The sequence below is a fragment of the Atta colombica genome, unplaced genomic scaffold (assembly GCF_001594045.1).
Source record: "Atta colombica isolate Treedump-2 unplaced genomic scaffold, Acol1.0 scaffold338, whole genome shotgun sequence".
NCBI classification, from domain to species: domain Eukaryota; kingdom Metazoa; phylum Arthropoda; class Insecta; order Hymenoptera; family Formicidae; genus Atta; species Atta colombica.
In genome coordinates, this window is record NW_017259446.1 from 105,788 (window position 1) to 130,940 (window position 25,153).

The window sequence follows — 25,153 nt, forward strand, 5'->3', positions numbered from 1 at the left end:
ACATTCATACAACTTCAAATAAAAAAGATTATTAAGAAATATAAAATTTCTTAATGCAGTTATAATGTATGCTACTTTGCTTATCCAATTTTAAGGATAATTTTTTGATACTATAAAGAATGTATTTTATCTTTATATATTTAGTTATGCTTTTATTTCACACGATTTTAATTCTAATATTCTATTTAAGCCCTTATCATATTGTGTGATGAAAATATAATTCGAGATTCCAAGAAACTTCTTTTTCTGACAATTTCTTTTTCGAACTGGATTATAATCAGGAGCAAGCAGAGAGAGTGAAGCTCTAACGAAGGTATCCAGATGCACTTAGGCGATAATCACGGATGCATTCGTAAGGCTGTGACAAAGGTCTCGTCTTTTTACGGGAAATGTCGGTAAAGGATTTTCTCAAAAGACAAGCTAGCACCCGGGACGTCAAGAAGAGAGAAAGGCAGGAGCAAAAGACTGGCGTGGAAATTAATTAAACGATTGAGTCTACGACCCGGAAGAAAAGGCTGGAAAACGGAAGCGAAAGGCCTGACATTGCACAAAGGTCTTTTGTACATCGCGAAAAAGAGAAGACTGCTTTCTTCAAAGAAGCTTTCATACAATGCTATTGAATTAAATTTTCAGTACTAGTTTGAAAAATTCAGTAGCTTATATTTATAAGATCTTGTATATCTTGAATAATAGATTTTTATTTGTGTTGCTTCTACATCGTGAAAGAGAACATGGAAAAATGTATTACTTGATGTATAACTTGAGATTAATAATATAATAATTTCTATTTATCTCTTATGCAATAAAAAAGAAGAAGCGGAATATATATATAATATAGTATTTCATTATAAATTAAATTTAATTATTTGCTGATTATATTCTTGCATGGGAGTTTATTCAGATTTTTTAATCAGATTATCAAAATTTTATTGATCCCTCATCATTGGTAGATATTGACAGTTAATACTGCATTTTTCTACTGACGTTTTTTTCTACTGAGAGCTTTGAGTGAAAGCCTTTCCTGCACCGGATCCAAGAATAACGCAACTATTGACCAGCTCGATAATAACTGGTGATAGTTTGCCCACGTCGATATCTCGTGAAACTGATTTTTATAGTCTTTTATGCAAGGAAAAATATTCATAGTCAACGACAAATTTCCAATTGACCGTCGTGCACGCCACAAGTTGCGCGCAACCTTTCAGGACTGCACAATGTCTGTAATGTCTCGTTAGGGAATTTTCGTGTTACATTGTGTGTTATTCTGTTTTGAGTCTTCTCGCATGCCTTTCTGTGAAATTATACTTTTCTTCGTGCAGTTAGAAAAGCTCGTTGAAATCGTTTGTATTCACGATACATTCAGTTTGAGAGGTAGTTACATTTTGAATTTATGACATTATGACATATAACTTATGACATACAACACATATTGAAGAATGCGATTGCATAACATTCTCCAAGATGAGGATGATTGCTTTTTCATAAAGCGTGTTGCAATAATTATTTTTTTGGAATTACAGAATGAATTAAATTCTCTGACTACAACACAAAAACACAGGGATGGTTTATTTTGCGCCATTGTCTGTATTGCGCCAGGTTCCGTTTGAGCCAAAGCGAAAGTTTCCTTTTCGATTTGTCGAACTGCAAACAGTAAATTCATTTTATGGCTAAAACGAGAAACATTTGCTTTGTATGTCGATTAGGAACTTGGCACATACAGAACATTTAGATTTATAAATCGTATCCACAAGCGTATCAATATTTATAATGACTTAGACTCTGTAAAAAGAGTCCAGTTGCACCTGTGCGGCACACTCTCATTAACGACGTTCATCGTGATCGTGTGCGCCATCTTGTCCTTAATGTTCATCATCACGTGGTCCACGTGCACGTATTCCCTCTTGTTGCTTCTGCATCACCTCAGCTTTTGGGAAAAGATCGCAAAAAAGAAAAGAATAAAAACAAGTTTTAGGATTTAAGAGGGAAAGGGAAAATAGAGAATGGGTTTAATGTCTTTTTCCCGGAGCTGGATGTCCCGCTTTGGGGTATCGATCGGCATATAGCCATCGTCCGCCTTGATTTCTCCGCCACACAGGATCAGACCACAAATGAAGGACCGGGCTTCCCCGGGCCCCTATTTCTTGTTCCCAGGCGAGCCAAAAGCACAAATGGGAGGTTTTCACGTACCTGACGCCGACCTTCTGCGACCACTGCGGCTCGATGCTTCATGGTATCGCCCATCAGGGACTCAAGTGTTCAGGTAGTTAAAAAGCTAAGAAATCAAATCACATGTGTCAACAATACGTCAAATCCATCAAACGGTCAGATATCTCGCACATCAATCCCGTTCCTCCACCATTACCATTAATTCCAGTCATAGCTTCACAGGAATTTGACCATCTAGGTTGCCCGAATATCTGTTCCGATAGGATGATCGATTTAACGGGTAGGCCGAAATTCAGATATCAATTTTAGACCCGAAATATTAAATAGCCCGCGATTTTTGTGTTGATATAATAAAACGTCATGTAAAAAATACAATAAGATATACAATTCAATGATTCGATAATATGAGTAAAGGTGATGACAGGACATTTATATTATTGATATTGTTACGTAGTAAAAGAACAATCGCGTTACAGTTTCACTAAAGCGTTTTAATAGATAGTAGATATTGGTATTATGGAAGGTAAAGCGAGAGAGAGAAAAAAATGCCGATAAAAAAGAATATCGAAAATCCATCGATGGTGCGAACAGGTAATTCGTTATACCGCTATTAATAGCTAACGTATCGATATCGCGCTTTTCGTTGCACTCGTTTCGTGCACTTCGGAGACCCAATTGTAAGCTTTTTAAATTACGAAGCCACGCTTTCGAGCAGTATAAAAAAAAATACTCGACAAATTAAGTCCTCTTTCTTTTTTTCATCTCGTGGTGCATTGAATAATGGTGCGCTTTAAAATAATTTAACACGGTACAAAAAGAATTGATATTTCTAGTTCCAACATAAATAAATCATTGATTGAATGAAATCATTAGCGTTAGCTTTTATCCAAAGATTCAAAATTTTATTAAATTGCAACATTATTAGTAAAAATGTATAGAAACAGATTTTTTATTTAGTGTATAAAGAAAAATTTATAGTGTATAAAGAAAATAAAACAATAATAACTACATTATACTTTAAAAAAATTAAAGCGGAAATTCATGTTTGATTTTTTTATTTTTACTTAGGCTATATTTATTTAAGCTTTTTTTATTTACAATAAATGATTTGAAATTAAATGATTTTATGTGGCATTTATTTACGTTCTTTTTTGTTAAGATATGATTTCTTAAAAGTTTGCAAGTTTTATTTATCGCTATAATATATTTTTTATAAAATCTTTGAATTTGTATATTAATTATTAAGGTAAAAAAAGATGACGTATTATTTTTATTGAAAATATGATAATTTGATTTGAACATAAATGAATACAGCCTAAGTGAAATAAAAAAATTAGTAGTTCAATCCACATTTTAAATGTGTCAAACGAATTGATTGAATGTTTGCATGGGAATATTGGGTAGAAATAGATGTTGAGCTGGAACGGTATCGACTTCAGAAATAACAAATATTTCTTGTATAATATTTTCTTCGTCGCTCGTGACATTTCTTAAAAAAACAAGCTTCGGAAATGTATGAATCAAGTGATTCGAAATTTCCAGTCACTTTTGTATCGAAGATATATTCAGAACCGTGTGTCTGCGAAGACGTTTGTTCAACATCTCGCTCGGATAGTAACTTTGTTCAAACAGACGAATATCTCGAAAACTACGCCTCGAGGCATAGTTTTTACATTTATAAATCAATCACTAATATTTGAGAAAATCTAACGTGAAATTATCAGCGGATACGTAAAATTCCAACATTTGTAAAAAAATTAAAATACATAATATATAAATTTTTTGAAAGTATTTTTGACAAAATTCAGAAAATAGGTATTTTTTTTATCGTACAATAATAATCGAATCGTGTTATACAATTATTTTATTTGTTTTTCTCAATTCTTACATATATATATTATTACATATATATATATATATATATATATATATATTTTTTTTTTATTTGTTAAAAATATTCCGAAAAGTTATGAATATATACTTTCAATATATGTATAAATTTTTTTTATTAAACAAAGATTTCTTCCAGAATTATTACCGATTATACGACTCGCGTTGCTTCGTATTTTCACGAATTCCTCTCTAGTTTCTCGTTTTCGCGGTTACAATAGTCTTTGTGTCGTTACGACTGAAAGTCAAATAAATTCCACGAGCGTTATTTACCTAGCACCTCAAGGTAATAGCGTACGTATAGCTCGGCTAGAAAACGACGTATTTTTTTTTGTCGCTTTTGTTGTGTTTAGATTACCAAGCAAGTTCTTCTAAAATTGCGATGCAACGGTCTTTTATTAGAATTATATACGCGAATACAAATTTCACTTATAATTGCGAATACATATATCACGATGGAAGCAATGTATACGTGCAAATAATGCTATGATTAATGACAATATGTGATGTAGGAATTTCCTATATATTGTACATTTAACAAATAGAAGAGTCTGTTGGCTTGATTTATCAATTTGATTATAGAAATTTAATTATGGAATACGAGCGCGGAAATCCAACGAATATAGTCAATTGTTTTTATCGCTAACTTTGTTAACAGAAACTATTCAAGAATCAACAAAGAAATGAGAGATATTTATAGTGTGATAGAAAATATATTGTGTACATACTCTTTTCTTCGTAAAAAATTATCTTTCATGAAAAAGAAGTTATGCCTTTTAAATTTAGCAAAAACGATGCATAATACTAATTATTTTTTCACTCAATTATTCATTTTTAAATTGTTCCGTGCAAATTGAAACAAATCGAAGATTGATTTAATTTAAGAAATTAATTAGATTGTTCTCTCATTCTTCTTTAGCAGGATTCTATTAAAGTTGTCAAAGCTTCATATTTTTCAATCTAAGAACATTTTTAATTTTTGTTAAGAGAATAAGATAAAAATATATATTATAAAAATATAATAGTTTTTAGCTAAATATAAATATTGATATTTGAAATTTGAAATATCCATTTAGCGAAAAAAGAATAAACGTAATATTTTTTAATTTTACATTTAATTCATAATTTTTAATCATAATTTGAAATATAAGATACAATTTCCGACGAATATCTTCGATGATAGTTTTAATTATCATAAATAAATTTAAAGATCATTTTTGTGAATTTTTACAACATTATAGAGATTCGAATTTTTTAATATCATAAATTTTCTAATATCATTTTCAGCATTGATCGGAATAATAAGATACGTGAATTTAAATTTGAGAGCATCTTAAAAAATATGGAACACAATTGTACCGCTTACTATCTTAAACGTCTGCAGATCTCACTTTAAAAATCAGGGTGCTTGACTTGAGTGTGGTTCACTTTTTGCGCTTCGACATTTGCGTCTCGGATCTTACACGGGCTTAAACCGCGTAATCATCCCTCTCGATGTACTCGAAAGAAGCATCCTCCCACTGAAGAGAAGACCCACCACCTTACGTTCGAAGTACTTGTAGCTCGCTATCTCTCACCGTCTTCTCTCGCCTTGCGAGCTCTGCGGAAAAGCTTCCGGACAACGAGATGCACGATTACATGCCGACTGACACAGAAAACGTGTACCGGGCGACACTGATGTATTTCGCCGTGAATTTTACACGCGACGACAGTGCACGGAAATGTACACCAGGCGTCACGGTGTACGTTTGACGCGATGAGATACGCACGTTCTGTTTTTTCTTTTTCGAAAAAGGGAAACATATTTCTCATCAGGAATCCTTTCCTACTTAGGAACACTCTTAAATGCATGAAACATCTTCCGTACGTCTTCACTCAATTGTAAGGAAATCTAATCGACTGCATCATTTTGTAATTTGAATGAGTATAATGTACTTGGAACAATAGTTTACAATAATTTACACCTGTTCAACGGTAATAGAACATACAACGTTAACGTAATCATTATTGATCTTATGTAGGTATACCTTTAACCTTGATATATTTTTGATTGTGTTATCACATGACTGTACTACACATAATTAATATCGTATTGCTGCTATACGCGCTGCTCGGTTTCCTCCACGTTCTCACTGGACAGCGACCGTCTTGTGTCTATCCCCGACAACAAAGCGCAAGCAGAGAAACGTATTTTAATATACCACTTTCCATTCTTCGCCTATTCACTCGTCGCTTATTCACACGGCGCATTCTAACCCCACGTCGTGTATCTCACTGGGTGTTGAACACCGATGCGCCGTCACACGCATCTCTACCAGTGCAATACATATGTATAGATTGTATTTGTATATGTATATATATATATATATATATATATATATATATGTATATATACACACATACACACCATTTCACAGCACTCTCTTGAACGAGTAATTATTATTATTATTATAACTATTAAAATGGTATAATTATATAATTAATGTAGTATGAATTGCGATTTTACATAATGATATGTACGCATGTATACAGTGAAATTCTCAATAAGTGATATTTAATTGGATTAATTAAATTCATTACGAATTATTGCTAAATCTCCTCTGACTTTAATTGTAGCAATAGTTTCTTAGTAGCAATAGTCAATTTTGAAATCGATTTCTTTCAAAAATTTTCGAAGAAAGTTCATTACATTTAAGTTTTTAATTTTTAACGCAAATGTTACCTTTGGTAATTAAATCTTAAGTTAAAAATTCAAAAAGATAAAGTCTTTAAGTTTAAATGAATAACGAAACTTTCTTTATTTAGTTGCGTACACTAGCGATTTATTTATTAAAGAATTTACTTGATATTTTATCGTCTTCTTTAGCGTTTTTTTTTTTTTGGTTATATTGCTTGTAACTTTTTGAAATTTATTTTACGAAATAATTAATACTTAATTAATATCTACAGTGTAAAAGAAGATGTAGAGAAAAGAAGATCATGATATCATACTGTTATATGTAAATATTGTAAATTCACTGTATGTACGTATTTTTATGTTCTACGCACTAATGCACGATACATACAAATTCACGTATGTACACACACAAACACAACACACACACACACATACACACAGATATGTACATACAAGAACAATGATTATCGTGCATGCATGTAATCTGTATATATATATATTACAATCATGTAGATTTATAGTGTTCACTTATCAGCGCGTAAATTCAAGTAATTGTACACCTTTCTCCAGCAGACATGCGAACCTTTGATTGCACACTATGTGTTGATACCACTTGCGTGATTATCATTCGTGTTACCCGCAGTTAGCTTTTCATTGACATGTATTTGTACACAATCATACACGTCACTATTTACCATTGGGACCTTTCATTACATTCATAGAGATCTCCAGGCGCCAAATAGTGTGAGAGATCTTGTAGAATATTTTACGTACGTATACGTGGGAATGTAAACTCTTACAAGAAACGAAATCATACTCATAACTTACGAAAGAATTTTTTTTCCTTCACAATGTACAATGTGAATTGTGAAAAAAAAGATTTTATTTTTATAAGTATTGAATAATTTCGATACGTAATAAAATCAGATGAATGGAATCGGGGAGCGAATCACATTTTCATAAAAACTCGATTTATTGTATTTCAATTTTTGCACAAACTCTCTTCAAATTACTAAGAAGCAATCATATTCATATTGTCACCGTACTCTTGTTTTGGGTTATGACTTTAAATTTGTGATTCCCTCAGCTATTCCATTCATTTCGCATTGAATGCTTATACATGCTATTCTCATCAACATAAGAAAAATGAGAATGTCTTTCCCATATTTTAAAATATAAATCGTTATTCAATTTCTATATACTCGAATTATTTTGAAAGCGATTTTAGCGGAAATAACGTGAACTACAATAATCAATATAATGCTGTAATCGTATAGTGCTATAAATTGATATTCTTAACATGAAAAACGATATCTGAGAATTTTGTTGTATTTTTTATTGTGATGGATAAACAGATTATTTTGTAGTAGAAATTATAGCAGTTTTTGTTTTATTGTTTAAGAATCAATTTACATAATTTAAGAAGACTTTAAAATGTAATAATATATTCAAACTGTCTTTTTGAAACATGATGCAACGCTTTCAGAATAAATAGCTCATTTATCTCCCTAATCCATGAATCTTCCACGTATACGTATGTGTAACTGCAGCTGCGCTTGAAAACTTTAAGTTCTTAAGATATTGGAAGCGATATCGTTGGTTTAAGAATATTTAAAAAGGGTAGATGAATTCCTTATAGTTCGAACGACAGTTGCGATTTTATTTGGTCGACTGGGAATTAATGAAAAAACGAATTGATGTTTTTGCGGCAATTTAAGAGAAACAAAGATTAATAATAATCGGTGGTGATATAATTGATGATAATCTAATAACGTAGCATGCGACATGAACGTGCACAAGAGATGCGAGGAGAGCGTGCCGAATCTATGCGGATGCGATCACACCGAAAGACGTGGTCGTATACACCTGCACATCTCATGTTCCGGTGGCAAGCTGTCCATAGAAGGTAGGTTTAAAATTAAATTTTAAAATTTGTTTTTATACTTTTGACTTTTCTATCATCGCTCTCTTTTTTGCGTTTTTTTAAATCGCAGAATTCTTTCTGTTTTATTAGTTAATCGAGTACATTTTAAAATCATATTTTTTTAAATATATATATTTTTTAAAATCATAATCATATTTATGTTCATGTATTTTGCATTACTTGTATATTATAATTTTCACTTTGACAGATATCGCTAATAAACGAACGAGTCTCGTTCTTTGCTGTCCTAAATTAAGATAAATAGTGCTTAAATTATTAAATCGTAAGAGGGTTATTATGTTATGCCCATTATTATAATAATATTACGAATAATAGACTTAAGATGACTAAAGATTGAGTACTTATACGATAGATTTATGATAGATGATTTTTTGATGTAAATTATACTTTCAGTGATATAAAATATATTTTTTCTATCTTGTAAGAAATTTTTCTATGATTCAAGAAAGAAGAAAATCTAAAATATATTGAAAATTATACATTTATAAATTTTGTTATTCGTGATATTATAATGAAGGCATTAATTAAATATAAAAATTAGATAAAATACTCAGAATCTTTTTTTTATTAGTTTATTGAATACTCTATTCATATAAAAAAATTTAATTTTTTTGCAATTTTTACGCAGGTAAATTATTATTATATGAATTATATGAAAAATAATATTCTACTCGTGCGCGTTTAATTTTGTGAATATTAGAATGCAAACTTTTAATTTAATTAATGGACGTATCTATGTTTAATTATACTTGTCTCATATAAAAAATTTGATGGCCCTATAAAAAATGACAATATAAATTTTTATGTACCTCATTAATTCATTTACTATTATATTAACGATTATAATTGCCTATCACTGAACGTTCGTGGTATGTTGAATAAAAATAAAATATAATAATATTTAAGAATACAAATTTTGCAGTTATTAAAATATGAAAAGTTACTTTTAACTAAAAAGATAAATTTTCTGTGAATTTTTACAAGACTTAACATGTAAAAACATGTAAACTGTTAGTATACATTCGTGTAAAAATTCACAGAAAATTTATCTTTTCGTATAATTTATCTTTTCGTGCTTTAATAACTCACTATATACGCTTTGATTTTATTAATTTTTTTATCATATTTTACTGTAAAAAAATATTTTTTTATTTAAGGGTAGCATTTTTTCTTTTGCCTTGGGCGCCAAAATGTCTCGTCCCAATTCTGGCCAATGAATCGCACAACAAATCTTCGTATTGTATTTATGAAATCGTTTTGACGATGAGGTCATTCTACGATCAAGAAGATATGTTTCTTTCTTTAGCGAAGATTTACTGTATATAACCATATTATTATACTATATATAAACAATATATACTATATATATATATATTGCATATTATATACTGCATATACTATATAAATAATATATACTACATATACAATATATACTATATGTATATATAAACAAATTAATTAAATATGATTGTGAGACGCCGATTTCAAATAATTCAATTTCATTTCTAACAATCATTTGAAATAAAGATAGATAATGTAAAGGGGAAGATGATAAATGCGTGATATTAATAGCTCCTTATTGGTAGCTCTTTATTATCTAAATTTTTTATATTCTCGCTTGTTAAAATTAATTGAGAACCCCTTTCTTTTCGAAACGTTCGATTAATAAAACCATATAATGTCATAGGCCTAGTTTCACAATTTGGTTAACTCTTAATTGAGGTTTAACTTATTTCTCTTTCCAATTCTAGCATTAGAAAGAGATGAAGAAGTTAAATCTCAGGTTAATCATTTGTGAAACTAGGCCATAGTCGTCAAGGATTTCGAATAAATAAGAACAGTATAACAAATGGCAACGGAATTATTATCATTGGTTGTTATCTATAATCACGCGTGATATATTAAGCCTAAGGGCCAGATGAACGTGGGAGTTATTATCATAAGAACATAACTCTGAATATCATTATAATCTAAGAGTGTAATTATCCGCAACCGGCACTAATGCAACGATATTCATCGCCATCCTCTAAATTTGTTATGACCAGAGTGCGTTAAATTTTCCATGATTTTCATCAAATCGGCCGAGGGTGATGCTATTACGAAAGAACTTTGGCGAATCTTAATTATACAACAGATATCTCATTTCGTATAAGTCGCAAACTTGAATTGCAATAAAATTATATTTAACATCTTCGTTAATCATTTTGTTTTATGAATATCTTAACTGATACTTAGATTACAGAAATTTGACAACCAATTAACAATCAATTATAAAATGTAAGTAATTTTTTTGTGTAGCATCTTGCTTGTCGGTTTTGAAAATGTTTCATTTATAAAAAAGAGCAAATACCTATGTATTTATTAGCTCATATTTATATAGATTCACACACTCAACACAGATACATATCCTCGCATTATATTTTATTAAAAATCTGGATAATAACGATAAATTATTTGTGCAATTGCTTTACACATTTTACATATGTTAAATTAATTAAATGCAAAACAGTATACATGTATGACAATTATAAATTTGATTTATTTTGAAAATCGTATAACGTTTGCTATTCACAGTTTTTTTTTATTAAATTAATGTGAAGTGCTTTTTAATGCAATTAAAGATATATTATAGTAAAATTGTTTTACTAACGAATATAAATGGAAAAATATAAATATTATGATAAATGATGAATTCAAATAAATCTTTATCCGAATTAATTTTTATAATAAGTTTTATCAATACAGAATTTGCAGGAAATAATCATAAAATATGATATTATCGTTTACGGATTACACAATATCTTGCAATAAATTTATAAAATGGTTCTCGCGCAATATCATCTCTGCCGCGCATTGCAGTATCTAAATGATTCGAGTAACTATAGTAGAGAAATAGCGGCGTGTCGGCTGCCTTGGAGCTGTTATCACCTGTCGATTATTTTGAAAATTAGGTTTCTTCGAACTCATTCGCGGCGAGCCCAAGTGGGTTACCAGGATATTACCGCCATGTCCTCGAGGTTTAATTAAAATTTGCGATAAAACGGATTAAAGATTTCTTCATGTCAAAACAAAACACGATTTTTCTTTCCTTAATCACATTCTTCTTAGCCACGTTTCACCTCCAGCCAGTAGATTATTAATTATATGTCATAAAATGTCAGAGGCATGTTTGACGTAAAATATAATAGAGATTATATTGATGACTTTCGGGCAATTTTAAGAAGATGTAAGGTGTTTCAAAAATGAAGTTTAATAAGAAGCAAAAAAATTTTTCTTTATTTAATTATGCGTTTAATTTTAAATAGGTTGAGGACATTATATTCAATTAAATTAAATTTAAAAATATACATAAATATTACGTATGATAATAAAAAAGAAGACACTAATAAATTATACATGACTCAAAGTTTATAATTGATATTTAATAATTTTTAGTGTATTTTATTTGTTATATTTAATGTTTACGAGAATTTTTTTAACAATCGGAAAATGTGATATTCTCATTTTCCAAAATACTTTATACATGAAATAATTTTTCGGATAAGTGCATGCTCTGGAAGTACCTCTTCCTGAATTCTTTCCGAAAAGATCTTGATATATACATTCGCAGTGCGAGAGGGACGAAATCTCATTCCGATGGATCCGAATGGATTGTCGGATCCCTACGTTAAGCTGAAGTTAATCCCGGATTCGGACAACGTAAAGAAGAAAACAAAGACAATCAAGTCGTGCTTAAACCCAGAGTGGAACGAGACAATCATCTTGTAAGTCGTTTCGCTATTTGCATCGGACAATTAGATTTTTATTTTTGAGAATTAAAAAGTTTTCCTAATTTATGAAATTTCGTTTCGAGATGTTTCTTTCCAAGCTTTACGGACTTGAACATTACATAAAGTAATAGATATGTTTCCGTCATATTTACATTACGATGTCAATACGACGCTAATACATAATAACCATAAATCACAAGTTTGTCAAAGGAAGGGTAAATCTTGATTGAATTAGAGGAAATTGCAAGAATTATTATTATTTTATAAAAGAAAACGCTTAGCGATCTTACTTTTATTATTAGCGATCTCAAATCCGAGGATAAAGACAGACGACTGTTGATTGAGGTATGGGATTGGGATCGAACATCCAGAAACGATTTTATGGGATCTCTATCTTTTGGCATATCGGAGCTTATTAAAGCACCTGCAAGTGGATGGTTCAAACTCCTTACTCAAGAAGAGGGAGAGTTCTACAATGTACCTGTTCCTGAGGAAGGTGTCGATCTCGCCGAACTTAAAACCAAAATGCGGGTATTTATTTACTGAGCAATGTATGAGATTTATAATTTATTTTTAAAATTAATACATAATACAAAATTAATACATAATTCAATTGCTTAATACAAAAGAATTAAATTAATGAAAAATTATTTTGAAATAATTTGTTTAATTAAAATGACTATATTTTTTCAATAAAGATAATACATTGAATAGATGCTTGTAAATAATATTTGAAGTGTTATTTAAAATACTATTACTTCTTATTTTATCTTTTAAATAACGATTGCTCAGTTCTAACATAAGTTATACGCGAGCTTTGTGCAAACTTTATTCAGAAAACTTCGGTAACGAAAAAGACACATACGGCTCAGGATAAAGATGTACCACACAACATGGGCAAGAGTGATCTGATACGAGCTAGTGACTTCAATTTCTTAATGGTACTTGGCAAAGGCAGTTTTGGAAAGGTAAGTTTTAATAATCGTGAGACTGCTTTACCTCGCAAGCGATTGCATCTCGACGGAATCAATTAATTCAAGGTCTTATTGGCGGAGAGAAAAGGAACTGATGAGCTGTACGCCATCAAAATCTTGAAGAAGGACATTATTATACAGGACGACGATGTGGAATGCACAATGGTCGAAAAACGTGTACTCGCGCTCTCGAGCAAACCGCCTTTCTTGGTGCAATTGCATTCTTGTTTTCAGACGATGGTATATACAATATTTTTTTATTCATTCGAAAATTACATACACTCTTTATAATTGAATAATTACGATTTTATGGTTATTGAATTAGTTAAGCCTGATTGCACCAACATTATTTTGATTTTAAGTGAGGCTTAAAACTCTCTCTCTCTCTCTCTCTCTCTCTCTTTCTCTCTCTCTCTCTGTCTCTTTGTTGCTTTAAAACAAGACAGAGAGAATTTTAAGTTTCGCTTAAAGTCAAAGTAATATTAGTGCAACCGAGTAATTAGATAAATATTATATAAATTGTACGTACAACCGTTTAATTAATTTATTTTTATCTTTTATATACATCTAAAATATTTTTATTATATAACTTTTAGAAAAAATATTAAAATACTTACAATAATTCAAAAAATTATTGTAAGACTCTATTAATTTAAGATTATGAAAATTTCAAAATTTATTTTATATATTATGAAATAATGGAACTCTCTTATCCATTCATCTTTTTCCAAGTTTGATTCAAACGTTATTAAAACGGAATAATACGCTCTTGTTAAATTTTCTATTAAAATTTCCCCAATGAGGAACAGTAAAAGAGCATACAAGCTCTCTTATATGAACGATGCAAAATGAAAGATTAACTGAAATACTTGCTTGCGGCTTACAAAGATTCGCTTTCTGCTTTCCGCTGTAGGATCGCCTGTACTTCGTGATGGAATACGTGAACGGCGGCGATCTGATGTACCAAATACAGCAGTGTGGCAAATTTAAAGAGCCTGTGGCAGTGTGAGTATTTTAGTGTTCATGAACATGCTCCGCTTTAACTTACGGATCGATATCCTTAACTCTATTAAAGCGCCGTGAGAGACGACGACGACATGGGAACGCCGAGGACGGGAACTATCGAGCGATTCACGTTGTCGAACTTTCTCACCACGTTTCGAATACGAAATGAAAACCGATTGTACCCGGGAGATGTGTCTCGTCGAGGCGGACATATCACGCGTGTCTTCGTCACATCATCACCATCGTGATCTTAATTTTTACTCGTTAATCGCGACTAATGTTGCGATTATTTTATTTCGAAGTTACAGCGCAATGTTTTGCAGTTTTTTCATTCTTCAATTCATTCTACAATTAGAACTATGATTGATTGTGATTAATTTACCGATGATTATCGACCTTGACGTTTCACATCCTGCTCTCCACATTTACAGATTTTACTCATCCGAAATAGCGATCGGTTTGTTCTACTTGCACTCGCGTGGCATCGTCTACCGCGACCTCAAGCTTGATAATGTCTTGCTAGATCAGGACGGTCATATAAAAATCGCGGACTTTGGCATGTGTAAGGAAGGCATTACTGGTGACAAGACTACCAAGACTTTCTGCGGCACGCCTGATTACATAGCGCCCGAGGTGAATGTTTAAACAAATTTTGCGTAGACAAGATGTTGCAAATTGGAACGTGGATGATGGATATGTAATGTCGTTTCTTGCGAAATTTCAAATCAATTTTTCCTTGACAGAAATATGCAGGAAAATAATCTTCTCTTACAACTTTTGTAATTTCAACATTCCGTACCTAAGTAACTCTAAGTCTCAAATTAAAGTTTTCTGTTCTTGAACAATCAATTTAAAACTGAACTATATAGATATCTATATTACTTATTTTTGCTCTTGAAACTTTTTCAGAAATCTTTCTTTTTGAAAAATATTATAATAGCACAAAACTTTTACTACGTCATGGTAAAATTTATTTTTAATATCGCAAGAAATGCGTTGTATATTTTTGCCAATCTTTCTGGTATATTTAATAAATGAAGCTGGAATTTTTTAGTACTGTCTTATCTGTTAGAGTTTCTTATTTTTGCGCAGATTATCCTATATCAACCTTACGGGAAATCTGTGGACTGGTGGGCTTACGGTGTATTACTCTATGAGATGTTAGTAGGTCAGCCACCATTTGATGGCGAGGACGAAGATGAACTTTTTTCTGCTATTACGGATCACAATGTCAGTTACCCGAAGAGTTTGTCTAAAGAAGCCAAAGAAGTTTGTAAAGCGGTACGCGTGTTTTCTTTAATTCGTTATCTTTACAGCTTCCTGGATTGAAGTACGTTTAAACATTTATACATAGAAACAGAGAAAGGGGGGAGGAGAGAGAGAGAGAGAGAGAGAGAGAGAGAGAGAGAGAGAGAGACTTAAATTTATTTAAATATATTAATTCTCAAGGATTTTTTATAAAACTTAGAATACATTTTCTTTTAGAAATATCAAGAAAGTAGTTTCTTAAATTTTATTATTGGATAATTAAATGACGTTTCTGTTAACATTTTTATATAAATTCTATATTGAAAACAAAAATTTTTGGTATTTATAACTATAATATTATAACTGTAATTATATCTTATATCTTACTTCTTATCTTATATTTATGATCATTACTGCGATAATATTAATAATAATAACTATATGTATAGTTCTATAATATATTTGGCAACTCAAAAATTACTATTATTATAGTTATTATTATTACAAAAATGGCAATTACTATAATTTAACTGCAATTTATAATCTTTTTTGGGATAATCATATAAAGTATTCTCTCAGTATATAGATTTTTGTGAGTAATTCTAAAAATTGATGTATGACAATAAAAATTTCTGACGAAAGTACTTGAATGTGTGAATATACGATAATATTTTCAGCTGATTAAAAAATTTTCTTCTTATGCATAAAATTCGTTTATTGCAGTTCCTCACAAAGAATCCGAGCAAGAGACTAGGATGTGGAATGCGCGGCGAGGACGATGTGCGGAGCCACGCATTTTTCCGGCGTATCGATTGGGAGAAGATAGAGAACCGCGAGGTGCAGCCACCCTTTAAGCCAAAAATTGTAAGTATTTTTGTTGTAGATATTTCTGAAAAATAAGTAAAATGATTTATTCTTATTTTCACAGCAACATCGCAAGGATGTAAGTAATTTCGACAAGCAATTCACCTCAGAGAAGACAGATCTGACACCTACGGATAAGCTATTCATGATGAATCTGGATCAGACGGAATTTATGGGTTTCTCATATCTCAATCCAGAGTTTGTGCAACACGTTTAAGCAAATATTTTTTTCTTAGGCATATATCCATTCTTCACTTCATTCCTCATCATTCATCTTCCTTTCCATCACTTAAGACTCTCTTTCTCATCTTTCACTCTCTCTATCGTTCTCTATAAATTTCTTTCTCTTTCTTTCTCTATCTCCCTATCTCTAAATATTGCTATAGCGTGACAAAAACGAGATCCTGAAACTCTATTATTTTTGAATCTCATTAAATTTACGATATTCTTCGATGTATTTCTAAGCGGTTATTGACTGCATGTTGCGTTATTTATGATGTAAAGGATACAAAAAAGAGAAAAGAACATGGCGTAGATGATTGGGATTCATTGAACGAATCTAAATAGTTGTCGCAAGGGAAAGGACGAAGTAGACGAACTGAGAAATAGCGGAAAAGAAATGCTTTTCTCCATAAAAAGGAAATAAAGAAAAAGTGATATGAAATCGACAAGAGGAAATTTTCAAAATCGATGTCTTCTTTCTTTGCGTATATTATTATGCATTTACTTCAGTAGTTTCTCTACTGTCGCCTTCCAGAGTATATATAATATATATATCGGACGAATGGATGAATATATGATTATATATACATATACATAATATATATATATATATACAAAGTCATTATGGCATATATTACATATAAATATATATATATATAAATAATATATATTATACATTATAAATTTCTATCAATATTTCGTTAATGTTGCACTTCTCGTCGGTTTAATCTTCTTAAATAGCGGATCTTTAGAGCTGGGTCCTTAGATTCTCTGGACTCACGACGGGTAAAGAATTTATTAGTACTACGTCGAGGTCAACTTTCATATTGACACACACATACATGTAAACGTATAAAAGTACACTCACATACATACACTCATACTCACGTAAAACACAAGCCACGTACGGCTATACTTTTTCCTTTCTCCTTCATTCGTTGCGAAGACATGAGTCTGAAATGTCTTTCCTAGTTTTTCTCCGTTTCTTCAATGGGAGCGTAGATACGATTACAGGGGTATCATGCTCGATAAACTCATAATATACATATATACATTATATCAGTAAGTAATAATGGAACGTTTCTTGATGCGAATCGAGGTGCTGAATCGATCCTGGCCCGATACCGATAATAAGCGATCGCCGCGTCGAATAATACAGAAGCGGAATTATATGACACAATAGTTCGCGTTTATGCGAGGAGAATTGACAATATGAACGCCAGCACGCGTTGGCGTGTAATGTTTTATGCACTCCTCGTTGATGCCGTACGATATTATTCGATTCGATAACGTTTGACACGAGATGAGATATGCGATTAATTCGTAACACTTACATAAAGTTTCTTGTCGCATGCTTGACTAGATTTTATCATTTTACGTAATGTATATCATTATACATTATTCTGAAATTTTCTTTCCTGAAAGTAAATCTTTTATATGTAGAAGAAAACGTTTGCGCGTAAATAAATAATAAATTAATTTTGCATTGTCTGACAATCGAAAGGATCAAGGGCAGTGCCTTGATCCACTTAGCGCTTTCTTCGCGCATCTTTATAATTACTCGAGGATACCTCCTCTCATCGAGATTTCCCGATTCGTCTTATCAAGGAGGACACGATCGGCGAAAGAAGCTTAGGGAGACTATGATTAATACAAGCGAATATATAAACACATGAGACATACTCACGCGATGTTTTCATTTTCGATCCTATGTTTCTTTTTTTCGTTTCAATGATCGTGGTGACACTCGCGGTTAATAGCAACATTAATATTTATTATCAATTAATATACACGTAATTAATGTAGATGACGTAGTCGATGAGCTCTACGCGAGCTTTTCCTTTGTTTTTATACACCTGATATTGGCAACTTAACGAGCGACTCTTTCGAACTTATTCTAATTATATATGCAATTGCAATTGATTATGACGGATTGCGATATCAAGATAAAAAGATAATAATAAAATTTTCTTATACGCTTCGAGGATCTATAGCGACAAAATAATCATATTTTCTTTATTCTTTATAAGTTATTACAACACAAATAATCGGTAGGAAAACAGCTCGTTGAGTTGCGATATATGTATAAAAATACTGATTCAAGGACGAGCTCGTATCCTCTTTCTCGTCTCCTTGTTCGTCTTCTTACGTAAATAATGAATTTCCAAGATCATCGCCTCGATTGAACGTCATAATTTAATTATGATGGGATTTATTCGCTGTGCAGTATTCTTAAAAGAAGCGAAAGAAATATTCTTAAAAGCAGTATTCTTAAAAGAAGCGTAAAAGAAGCGAAAGAGCATTCGATTAAAATGAGATTTCTTTTCTAATATTTTACATTGAAAAATGTATCATATTTCGTTGCAGTAAGGATACATTTTTATAGGCGTCATTAAAATCGCCATTACAGTAAAAGGATACGAGTTTTTTTACAACTTGAGGCCATCGGTTATTATTGATCGTGTTCCGAGATAATAAAAGATTTAATGTAGTTCTCGCCCTTTTTTTCAACGGGCGATTCTTGTTCTTCGATCGGGCGACTTCGCGCAGTCTCGTCGCGAAATTATGTCTCATTTTTGCGTCGGTTGTCCGACATGCATAATTTCGAGATATCGTAACAAATTTACCAGTTGAAATCAGAATCATGTTCTCTCATAGTATGTACTTTGCTAATTATAATTATAATTAATTAATTATAATTTACATTGTTGTATTATATACGATTATATTACTGTAAGTCAATGTGATAGTTGGCATACTAGCTCTCTGCACATTCTGCGTTCGCCGCATTCGTCTTCGGATGTTACGATAATGCAATTTTTTGTTGATCCATGATATTATAACTTTGAAAAACGTAATAAAAAATTTCTGCATCCGTCAAAATGAGAAATGTACCAATTTTACGCCCATAGCCATGAAAACCCGATATTGTTTTTGCGATAGAATAATGATATTATAAATATGGTTATTTTAACACACATATTTAAAATATTTCTAGGGGCTGCGCGATCTGTGCCCGAAATCTATTTTTGTACTAAGAAAAGAGAAATCGAAATTAATGAAAAGGAAGCTGTTGCTTCCTTTTTCTTTCTACATGCGTCTATCTTAATGAATCTCTCATTGTCACATTTGTGACATTTTCCTATAGAATTTTTCAGTCTGGTCCAGGCGTATAAAAAGGCATTGAAAGACATTATAGCTGATAAGTTGCAGTCGTTAATACATATACCTACGAGAGAGAAAGAGAGAGAAAGAGAGAGAGTGTAATATTAGGCTAAAAATCCTAATAAGTATGATGGAGAATTATAGTTTTGCAAGAAGTATTTTGCTTTTATCTTTCTTAGCATTGAGAATATTCTATCCAATAATAAATCCATATCCGATTTAACAAAAGCGATTATTAATAAGATTTGAAAAATAAGCTATTATCTATCAACATTTAATTTTGAACAGAATATTTGAAAAAATATCATAAAATCATTATTTGAGAAATTTTTATTTTGTATATTTATAAAGAATTAAACTTGACCGAGTATTATTTTATCTGCTATAGATACGAGTTATTTAATAAACAAAAAGGAATTTATGGAAGTACATGCACGTATTTTTTATTTTTGTATAAAAAATGTTTTCTATTCAAATTTGATTATAAAAGACGCAATGTATTCGTATTTATTTTTGTTTTTGTAACTAAGAACTGATTTGACGATAAAGTGATAAATTCATTAATAAAAAATATGTGACAGAGAGATTTTATAGCAATTCCTTTTTTTCTTAATATAAATGTGATGCGATATTAGTTTTTATAGTAATTATTGATCTCTATCTCTTTCCCTTTCTGTCATTCACTTTCCTTTGAACTATCGTTTTTTCTGTTTCTCTTTCTTGATCTCTCATTTTAAATGTTACCTTTTTAATTTTTCGAAAGAGGATAGTTTTTATTGATATGAAATTTTGAAGGAATCGATGCGCAAGTATGTGCGTTTATCGCGATTTTGAATGGAAAAATCATCGAATCAAAAATCATTGAATGGAGAAATTTCATCGAATTGTTCTCCAAATGAAATTCGAAGATTCATTAACGGAAAAAAATCAGAATGATTAAATATAAATCTCTAATGTTATTTATTTACTGCACATTAATATTTCATTGTGCATAAAATAACAAATTTTTATCAATAAAGGGAGATAAGAAAATTCATTGGAAGCAAAATATTTTTCTTTTAAAATCGTAAATTATGAGGTACACATAATGCATTTGCGACGATAAAAGGATAACTAATAAAATTTAATTTATAATTAAATATGATTTATTAAATTTGAGTTATTTCGTGTAAAATATCTAGAGCAGAAACGTAACATTTTATTAAATAATATAATACAAAAATTTATTTCGTTAGAATTAATGTATTTCTCGTTCTTGTAACGTAAATATTAATTTTTCGTGAATATTTGAAAAAGTTTATGAGAAGCATATCCGATCTATGATTAATTGATCTTTTAATTGGATTAACAACGCTGCAGATGCGTGCGTATTTTGCGCGTAATCGCGGGAAGTAGTTGAACAGTTGATTAGCATTGCACTTAGCATTTAAGTTAAAGAAAGAGATAGGAAATAAAGAAAAAAAGAATAAAAAAAGATAAGGAAAAAGGTAGAAAGTAGTCAGATATGTAGAATATATATATCAACACGTAGCACTCTCTACTTCATCCTCTATCATATTGTAATAAAATCTATCGTTTTTTTGGTTACGCCATGTATAATATATGTATTTACATATTTATGAATATTTTTAAGATATTTTTGTGCATTTATAATGTCGTAATAAAAATTTCGAATCTTTCGTGTTATGAGGTTTGTTAAATGACCTTGATACACGATAATTTCTCGTCCGTGCGTTGGAAATATTTTTAAGTATCGCTTAATATAATTCGAAATTTTTCTAAAATGTTTTCATATTTTCGAATGGAACACGTTCTTCTCTTTTCCTTAGTACATTTTATTCAAGATTTATTTCATATACATTTTAGTGTAATTAATTTGAAATCTATCGGCATGTTACATGAAATCTCTACTCTGGTCTAAAAAAAAATAAAGCCACAATTTGTAATAATACAACTTCGGAAATTTTCAAACGTTGACTGTCAAAGGAAAATATCTCTTTAAATAAATGAATATATATCTGAAATTTATGTTATTCCCTTCTTTTGATTCCACATATTATAATCATTTATAATAATTTTATTATAATATAGAATAATGTTCTATATTTATGGGAAAATAACGAAGAATAATTATTAGAAAATAATTACAAAAGAAATTTTTTAATGATATGATGCATATAGAACTTTCTTGATGTATTATCGAATATGGAGAGGAAGAGAGAAAATTTTACAGACACAGTCTCTATGAATATAATTGGTTTTATTATGCTCAATTTTTTGTTCTACACTGTAGCTCTATGCTAAAGTCGACAAAAATTGGCTAACGCTTTGGACTACCCGATATTCAGAATTGGTTCGATTCCTCGCCGGTGATAAGTAATTACAGTGTATTTTGGCTATGTACAGATTTACTAAATTAAAAAAAAAAACCGTCATTCTCTCGCTTTTCGCAAAAGTAGCTTTAATAAAAAAAGTCTACACTGTTTTGTAAAATTTTATAATAATTTGCTAAAGATAAAAAGTAAAAAGAAGAAATATATAGAAAATGAAAGAGAAAGTCGAATAAAGAAATGGAGTAAAAAAAAGAGAATAGGTGAAGAATCAATGAAAATTGTGGCACGACTTATTAGAATCCATGCTTAGTGCTCGCTTAACGTTAATAATCGTGTCTTTCTATGTACAATTTGTAAATTTCACTAAAGCTAAAATATATATAAACATTACGCTACTTAGATATATGTTGTACATAATATAAAAAAGGTGTACTTGTCGTCGAAGAAAAACGGGAAATGCTCCCTCCTAATTCTACATGACGAAAATGTAAGAATCTGATAAACGGCGAGCCTATGAATCCAAACATCTGTGTAAAACGGTGGATCTACAATGAGATCAGAGATCTATGGCACCACGGATCTAGGAATAGAACATATTTGTGAAACCACGATTCATGAGTGCAAGCGCAATTCGTGGATCTAAATTTATTATATACAGATCCCAAGAGAGCGATCGCGCAATCGCAGAATTATGAATCAAAAGATTTATGAATTGAAAGAGCAACGTATATAGAAATATCCATTTTAGATGTGCGATTTACGGATAAATCTCCGAATTTAATTGGGGTTCAAAGATCTCAGAAAGCGAAAGAGAGTTTAAAAAACCGCAGATCTATGATTCATCAGATGAATTCGATGATTCATTGAACTGCGGATGCGGAGACCCGCAAAAAGATACGAACACAGATATACGAATACAAGATTCGGTAGAAACACAGATCTGTGGATTCAAAGACCTTCGAGTCCACACATATTTATATGTGTACACATACATATACATATAATCGATCGATTGCGTTAAACTGGGATGTACATGCTATGCCGCGAGCCTGCTCATCGGCCGAAATACTGCACGGTGTTCCGAAACATTACAAGACATCTGCTGCTAATTGCTAAAGTCCTCATGAATTCAAGCATATCGGTTTCGTTTTATCAAATGCTAAAAGTACTTATGTACTTATGTATATTTCTTGTTCAATAGAATTCTACTTCTGCATTATCGAGTGATACACAAGCCTCTCAGTGAAGTCCATATAAAATTCATAAGGCAGCATTTACAATTATGAAAAAAATGCCAATAATTATGAGATTACAATACAATATAATGACACTACATATTGTCAATTACGGTATCTCACATCAATTTTTTTTGTTCGATAATAATCCAATATCCCATGAGGGACGATCTTAAAACTAGATAAGTCGCGTTCTTGATTTAAATAATATATGCGATATTGACCTGCATTGACATAAAATTCAGGATTAAATTACACCAAGTTAGAGCTAAATATTAGTTTTATTTTTTGTGCTTCACTCTGTGCGACACAAGATTATCCATTTTCCGATATTTGCACGACTCTAGCTTGACTCGCAATACTTCCTCTCGGATCTACGGGATTTCGCGTGAAATCGTGACGCACACATACACACATGTGAGATCCATGTTCCGGACGTCATGGCTGCTGACGTGTACTTGTGCTGCTGTGACCCACGTGAGATTTCCGTACGAATGAGCGCGAAATCGCCGCCGCTCCGCGTCGACGAACAGTCGCTACTAGAAGCACTCGAGTCAGAGTCTGACTGAAAAAATTCACTATAAAAATCAAAAAATAATGAAATGTAAGAAGGATTTGTTAAAAATAATGGCTATGGGTCGATAATTTAAATAGCAATCTATTATGTGCTAATTTTGGGAAACATAAAACTGAATTAAACAAGTATTTTTATTTGAAAGATATTGATTTTGCGCGTAAGAGTAATCTAATTTCTTACAAAGTTTATGTAAACAGATTCATGAAAAAAAATATTTGTAAATTTTAAATCCATTTATAATTTTTAAAGATATTACAATAATGGAAAAAATATATTTCGTATTTTAAAGAATATATTTTTTATATTCTGTATTGTGTGTGAATTGTATTATAAAAGTAAACCAGAAATAATATAAACAAAGATATTAAGCTTTTCATCTTTTCTAAAAAAATGTGATCCTGAAATTAGCGTGCAACTTGCAAATCAAATTTTTACTTGATAGTAAAAAGATCTTTTTTGTGTAATATTTTATATGTATTTTTTGTATAATTATTATTGATCTTGTATAATTATTATTCGTGTAATCGTTATTAATATAAAACTTGATTCTTTTCTTGTCAAAGCTATGAAAGAGTATTACTCCGGCTCGAGTGCGTCCCTAGTTACTACTCGACGTTATTAACACGGGGGCACAGGAACTTACCGTTAATGCATATTGATACGAAGTGGTGACTAGTAGATTCTCGCCGAGCACTCCGCCGCGTCCGGTCTGCGCGCTCTCGCAGACAGAAGGAGCTCTTGGGAATAGAAAGATAACATCGCGAAGAATGTCGAAGAGGAGACGTAAGCTGGTAGCTTGCAAAGTCAAGAAAAAATTTTCAACTATTTTATGCTTCATCATTGTTAACAGTTACATACGTCGTTTGTCGTAATATAATACCACGATTATTCCGACGGCTTGTCAGTCAATATATGTATAGTCGTTCGTATTACATTTGCAGCGCAAGCAGCGAAACATTTTCTACCGCATTAACAGTCTATTGCCGTTTCTCATTATAGACGGCAGACTTATAAGTGCCGCGTGCATTACGTTGCTCCACGAATAAATAAGCATTTATGAATACTTATTTCACATTAATCCC

The 25,153-nt window shown here is 31.1% G+C and overlaps 2 protein-coding genes across 3 annotated transcripts in view; one reads left to right on the forward strand and one right to left on the reverse strand.

Annotated features, from left to right (window-relative positions):
- Nucleotides 1–17,292, forward strand: part of LOC108690627 (protein kinase C, brain isozyme) — a 66,576-nt gene extending 49,284 nt beyond the window's left edge. Inside the window, exons 5-15 of one of the 2 annotated variants that reach the window (XM_018198016.1) lie at nt 2,152–2,260; nt 8,511–8,639; nt 12,289–12,442; nt 12,751–12,979; nt 13,285–13,416; nt 13,489–13,662; nt 14,336–14,427; nt 14,859–15,060; nt 15,520–15,708; nt 16,399–16,539; nt 16,604–17,292. In XM_018198016.1, the coding sequence (XP_018053505.1) occupies nt 2,152–2,260; nt 8,511–8,639; nt 12,289–12,442; nt 12,751–12,979; nt 13,285–13,416; nt 13,489–13,662; nt 14,336–14,427; nt 14,859–15,060; nt 15,520–15,708; nt 16,399–16,539; nt 16,604–16,756 (1,704 nt within the window). In that variant the 3' untranslated portion in view covers nt 16,757–17,292. The remainder of the gene's footprint in view (nt 1–2,151; nt 2,261–8,510; nt 8,640–12,288; nt 12,443–12,750; nt 12,980–13,284; nt 13,417–13,488; nt 13,663–14,335; nt 14,428–14,858; nt 15,061–15,519; nt 15,709–16,398; nt 16,540–16,603) is intronic. The other variant, XM_018198015.1, reaches the window with a different exon arrangement.
- Nucleotides 17,293–22,169: 4,877 nt separating this feature from the next.
- Nucleotides 22,170–25,153, reverse strand: part of LOC108690628 (BMP-binding endothelial regulator protein-like) — a 45,280-nt gene continuing 42,296 nt past the window's right edge. Inside the window, exons 11-12 of the mRNA XM_018198017.1 lie at nt 24,715–24,866; nt 22,170–24,059 (exon numbers count right to left, since the gene is read on the reverse strand). Coding sequence (XP_018053506.1) covers nt 23,838–24,059; nt 24,715–24,866 — 374 coding nt within the window. The 3' untranslated portion in view covers nt 22,170–23,837. The remainder of the gene's footprint in view (nt 24,060–24,714; nt 24,867–25,153) is intronic.